General features: G+C 37.3%; 1 protein-coding gene across 1 annotated transcript in view; it reads right to left on the reverse strand.

Moving 5' to 3' along the window:
• Positions 1-1,789: 1,789 nt before the first annotated feature.
• The window catches only part of LOC108552022 (uncharacterized), a 13,530-nt gene continuing 8,886 nt past the window's right edge, over positions 1,790-6,433 (reverse strand). Inside the window, exons 8-11 of the mRNA XM_017906400.1 lie at positions 5,450-5,940; positions 3,744-4,286; positions 2,663-2,917; positions 1,790-2,191 (exon numbers count right to left, since the gene is read on the reverse strand). Of these exons, the coding sequence (XP_017761889.1) occupies positions 1,790-2,191; positions 2,663-2,917; positions 3,744-4,286; positions 5,450-5,940 (1,691 nt within the window). The remainder of the gene's footprint in view (positions 2,192-2,662; positions 2,918-3,743; positions 4,287-5,449; positions 5,941-6,433) is intronic.

Consider the following 6,433-nt stretch of genomic DNA (forward strand, 5'->3'; position numbering starts at 1 on the left):
ATAATAACTCCGCTCTTGTTCGTCGTATTCGATGAAATCACGAGTTATAGAATTTTCTCGTCCCGGTAACGAAATTCTGAATGTAATTACACCTTTACGAACTTGCGAAAATGGCCACAGAGAGGAGCACACCATCGCATTTATTTTTCAACTATCCCTCAAGTAATCGTTGCTTTTAATAACCATTGTGCTTCATATTCTCAGCATAATAGGGGTTAATTGCTCGGTGACGTTTGGTCAAATTACGACAAGTGTTTCGTTGCAAAATAATTATGAAGGAGTATTGAAAAGATATAAAATGGAATATTCTTTGCATTAATTTCTACGACAAATATGATCTTATTTCTGCTAACAGAGTTCATACATCGAGGATGTCTTATCCTGAAAGTATTCAATTCTATTAACCCATTGCACTCGACTTTTTGGCGAGAGAAGAGTAGAAAATCGAAGATTCTTTATTAAAAAACTGACAATACTTTTTTGAGCAGTAAATAAAGAATTTTATAATAATAGAATTGTAGAATTATTTGATTTCGATACCTGGCACACTGTTACATTACATTAAATTTGATACATTAATTAATATCGATCTTCCAAATTTTATGAAATGCTGACTGAGGGTCACCTCTCGAGTGCAAAGGGTTAATTAACATCGATCTTTAGAATCTGATTAAAAGGCGACTGAAGTCGCCTTTCGAGTGCAAAGAGTTAAAGTATTGTAATTCATAAGGATGTATTTAAACCTCTTGCTTTTTAAATTCACATAAGTGTATATATTTCACCTACATTAAACTTTATATATCTATTGTTGTGCAACTGAATACGGTTACTTTCCTGCATGCTAAACGCTTTGATTTCGTCCTAGAAATTCCAATACTGTTATATATACGAATATATGTAAAATCGCGAAATACGGGTGTGGGGAGAATTTAAGAATAGGTTGGGACAGTTGAGGACGTTATCGAGCACTTTGGAACACTGTTGGAACGAGTTTGGAGACCTTCCGAGGTACTTGGGGACTATGCAGTTACCTGTGTCAAAATTCGGTACCTAATTTCGGTCAAACTTGCGCGTTATAATTAAAACGTCTAATGTTGTTAGGAATAATCGCGAAATATCATGCCGAAACTTGAGATCATTTCGGAAGATTCGACATTGTCACGGAACAGACCCGTTCTAGAAGACAATTCTCGATGCGGTACAGTGCCGTTGCAAGACACGAAATGACTCCGGAGAGCTCAGGAGATTACACGAGTCTGCGATATTGCTACATATTGCTACAGCACATGTTACTCCAGGGGCCCGGAAAAATTACAGAAATCTCTCTAACGCTGTTACGAGGTGTGCAATGAAAACCCGGCTTAATCTTAATATCCCTCGATGCCATAACCACGGAAGATTTCGAAAATTCGCATCTGTCAAAAAGTGAAGCAGCAGTTTCAAACTACCCTTAAACAGGTTATCGGTGTTTTTCAAGAGCAATTTTGGGGACAAATATCCTGCGTCGGGATGATAATCTGCTGTCTTAACGCAACCCTAAATTTTTCATCACAGACCAATAGAAAAGGGCAGAAGGAAAATAAGAAAAATAAGAAAAGGAAGGGGAAAAGTCCAATTGCGATATTGCTATATTTTTCTACAGCGTGTATTATTCTAGAGACCCCACAAAAATTACAGAAATAGCAGGAATATTCAATTATTTTATTAAAGTCTTTTAAGGCTATTTGCCAAAATACAGTTAAGTGGTGATCCTGCATACGCGTGCCCTTTAATTGCCATTTAAATGCCTTTAATTTTCGCCGATTTCATCGAAAGCCTCGTTACCCGACATTGCGTTCTCTATGCTGTCCATTATCCAAAGAAAACACATTCCAGTGATATTTTCAAAGTATGGCAGGATGAACTTTTCCCTCATGCAACGTTTATACCATTCTAGCTTTTCCCTCTCTACATCCTTGTGCCCGAGGAATTCGTCGAAATTCATCGATCTTCGTCGAGCTGTCGTTCCAGATATCGTCCACTGCTTTTTCAAGCCGATTTTATACGTTTCGACGTCGATCGTCTTTTTGATACCCAATGACAGGACATGCAGGTTGTCCTCTAAATGACCGTATACTGCCTCTGACGTCTTTTTCGTGATTTCCCTTTCTTGATCCGCGGTGAAACGTGATGGGAAAATGTCACCAACCAACTGTATACATAATTTTAGGTAAATTAGTCATTCTTCTTTATCTAACGCAACGTGAAATTTGTTAATTCCGATACATTTGCGTAATACCAAATTTTCAATCAAGTATATGGTAATTTCGAGCTATTTATTTGTGGAGGAATTTTGAATAAATAGCGCGATATCTTTTATTTTTCTCTGCAACGAATATCGTTAATTGAGTTTGTTTTTATTAATAATTTCAATTATTAGCTATATTTCTTCGCTATTAAGTACGCGTGCATTAAAGCTTCAGCGAAAAAATAAATTGCTTCCGTCTGCTTCTACGCGAAAAACGTTTTTTCCGTGTTGCGATATCTAAGCGAATAATTTAAGCGACGTAAACCTCGATAACTTTGCATAATATGGAAGGGAAAAGCGACTCGGAAACTCGTTGGGCAAATTTAATTGGAACATCTGGCAGTAGCTTCGTAAAAAGGACATTAATTCACTAACGGACATCCAATAGCGTCCGAGTGCTCTTTGGAGATCGATCACCGCATTTCCACCTGGTTCCTTGAAGCCACGCAGAATACGAATTCTCAATAATTCGGGCAGAGCTTCGACATCGTCCATTAGAGGCAGGTCGTGGGTATTTTTCCAAATACCATTACCGTTCCTTCCGAATGGAAATAGCCAATCGTACGGAATCGAATAAGTACTCCGTAATATGTCTCCTCTATCGAAATTCGTTGGCTTCAGTTTAAAATCCTGCAGGATTAAATTCAAATCAGGGCATTTTGTTCATCGTAAAAAAACAATTTCCATTTTTTATACTTCTCAAATTTTGTGAGAAAAAGTTCGGAGTCTCTATTATAAAAATATGATTGCGGGTTAAATTATACGGTCCTTCAATTTCACGCTAAAAGGATTACAAATTTTTCAAGCCTTTGAAGATGTTTCCGAGATAATACAAGCTTTCCGTTCTGAAAATTTTCGAACGCGTTAGAAAAGCTCTTGGAAAAGTAGGATGGCAAATATTCAAGACGTTTCACGTTATAATACGAAATGAAATGTCATACGGTGGACAATTAAATAGTATTTTTTGCAATTAATTATAAATTAGAAAGGTATACGGAAGATCTAGTTGCGGTTTATAATACAAAAAGAAAAAATACGTTCTTCCAATCGATTTTATATATAATTTAATTCAATTTACCAATACTAATTTAATTCGTAACGCTAGAAGCAAATCTGGACTTAATCGCGGAAAGTTTAAGTACTCAGGAGAGAATAAATGACTTGAAAATATAAACGATTCTCAATTATTTCACTCGCGATAAATATCGCCCCGATGAAGCGAGAGTCAAGAACAAAGCAGTCCAAAGTTCTATTGTATCTCGCCAACTTCTCCCTTGTTGTATCTCGTTGCTAGAATTAAGCAAAGCGGACTCTATACAATTCCTCCTGTGACCCTTCGATTTTCCTCGTCTCTAACACAAACTCAGCGACTATTTCGTTAAAGTAAGCATTCACGGGAAGGAGAAGTCCCGGGAAACAAACAATGACGCAAGGAAAGTTGGCTCGATTATCTAACCGGAAACGATAGTGCGTTCTTCAGTCGAGATTTCGCTGCTACGGGCTCCAATGTGATCAGACGACGAAGCATCGGTCGATGGGAACTCGGATACAAGATTATGCTACTGTCGTCATCGAATACTGCCACCAGCTCGATCTGATTCCTGGTAAGCCGATGAATATACTCATAAGCAGTGAGCTCTCGATTTATCGAAAACATTCTGCAACCGAGGACGTTTTTAGTGAAGCACAGTGCTTCGTGATTGCAGGATGGCTCAGCAATGTCGTCTTCGAATTCTTCTTCGCAATATTTATAATATTCTTGCTGTTTCGAGTGTTGTTCGTCCACAGTCGAATTTCGTCTCTGACGTTTCGATGTTTCAACGTTTCGATGATAATTCGTTTCACCATCGTCCTTTACTTCGAGTATGTTACCGAAGACGTCAACCGTGGTGAATAGGGCAGTTGGTAACACGGAAGAGAAGAAATTGTAGGTAGAGGTTGACTGTTTACCGCAAATAGTGCACGAGTTGCCTTGGAACGATAGGTTGTCTTCGTTGATCTAATGGAAAGGTATTTTCTTATGAGAAATAATATTGCGATGTACTCTAAAAGGAAATTCTAAATGCAAAAATTGATGGCATGCCTTGTATAAATATTAGTAAAATCAATTTTCGATATAGTCGTGGAGAGAAATTTACGAAAAATAGGAAAACTAGCCACGCATTTCTGCCAAATGTACGGAATTACAAGATTTCCGTTATACCTTATTATTTTTACAATCCTAACTGCAATAAAGATACCAAGACAGCCTTTCCTGTTAGAATCAGTAGATGAACTGGTTACAGAGTATGACGAATTTCTTGAAGAAGAAAAGGAAAATCTACAAAACAAAACATCATGCAGCCCAAGCAATAATTCCCAATCACGAAAAAAATGCCAAATAAGATCGTGTACCGGTAATGAAACCATTGAAATTTGCATAATTTGCCAAAAATTTGTCTACGGAAAATGCATGATGGAGAAACCAGTCACGTGTAAAAAATATAATAATATATATATAAATATTTCATTTATATATACGGGATAAACCCATTAGAAAAATTACAAGAAAATGATTACAACGAGGTAACAAATAAAAATAAAAATATACAAATATACAAACAGACGAGATGTGTATAAGAAGAAAAAAAAGAAAATTTTTTACAGAGAGGTGCGATGTAGTAGCTGTTTTATCGAGTGAAGAGATTGGCTGAATAGAATTAGTTCTGATTTGGTATTAGAACATATTATATCCTTCGCTACTTGAGCATGTGATGTGTAAACAGAAGAGTCAGTACCTAGAGATATCTAGGTACCTAGAGATATCTAGGTACCTAGAGATATGTACCTGGAGCACCGATAATAACAGATTTAAATTGATTTTTGATTTCAACGAATAAATGCTACACGGAAGAGTGAGTGCAGCACACATATGGTAAGAATAGGTATGTGTAAAGTACCGGTACGTTTAGTGTTAGAGCAAAATAACCGAGCTGTATCGGAAGAAGACTATTTCAATGAACCTCGTATCTACATAAAACATCGTATCGATCAGAGTTTCTCACAAAGGTCCGAGGAGCTACGAGTCTAACTGAGTATCTTTCGGTATCTGAAGTGCTATTAGAGGCCGACGGTATTAGATATCCGCTTTCGAACGAATCTCATCTAGCAGGCTCTGATTACCTTTAGATTAACTCCGTCCGCCATCGAAACTTCGTAATGACCTCTTCTAGATATGCTGACTCGAAGATCGTCGGGCATCGATAAAGTGCAGTTAACTGCTGACTGATCGTAGGACACCGTGGCATAGTTCTTGTGCTCCATGCGACACGTCAACAAGACGGAGACAAAGCTGTCTGTGATCGATAGCTCGGTTATTTTCTCCTCGTAATGCATGGTAGATTTGGAAAAAGGGGACTGCTCGGCGTATCCGTGATTCGAAAAAGATGGCTCGACGTAGTTCTGCGTGTCTCCTTTTATTTCGTCCGACGCAAAGTATCGCAGAATTTCTTCCTCGGTCCAGTCACACATCACTGGTTCCTTTTCTATCGCGTAGCCGGTCGTGATACGCGTACCGTCTAAAACGTAGCTGTGAATTACACAGAACTCCCCTGTCAATGGGATTCTCCTATAAAACTTTTCAAAAGCCCCGTGTTCATCATTGCTGTTATTTCCTTTTCAATAGCACTACGGATGTGTTTATACGCGAAGGAATTCTAAACTGAAAGTAGGAAGAGAACGTGCTTTTTTTAATTTCGGTGTAGATATAGTCGAAAATAAATCAATATTATCCTGATTTTAGCATCGTATCTCTTTATTATTAACTCCTGTTATTAGAATTAATTTTTCTTCCATTTTTATCTGACTTAATTAATTTCATTGAATTCTAAAAACGCAGATTTTTAAGGAAATCTTTCATCGTCATCTATCGAATAATTTTTCGTTCGGTTCTTAAAACGTGTACGTACTTTCGCGTTTTCACGAGTGTAAACTTCAAGTTCGGAATATTTTACAACCAAACAGTTTTAAAATGGAACTCGCAACGATGATTAACAATTTCAACTCGTTCCAACGTATTTATCGATGAATATAACGATTCGTAACCTTTCGATTACACCGATTCCTATTTCGATAAAATAGCTGAAGGCGTATTTAAAATTGAAATTC

This window comes from Eufriesea mexicana, unplaced genomic scaffold (assembly GCF_001483705.2).
Source record: "Eufriesea mexicana isolate 0111107269 unplaced genomic scaffold, ASM148370v2 scaffold4744748565, whole genome shotgun sequence".
NCBI classification, from domain to species: domain Eukaryota; kingdom Metazoa; phylum Arthropoda; class Insecta; order Hymenoptera; family Apidae; genus Eufriesea; species Eufriesea mexicana.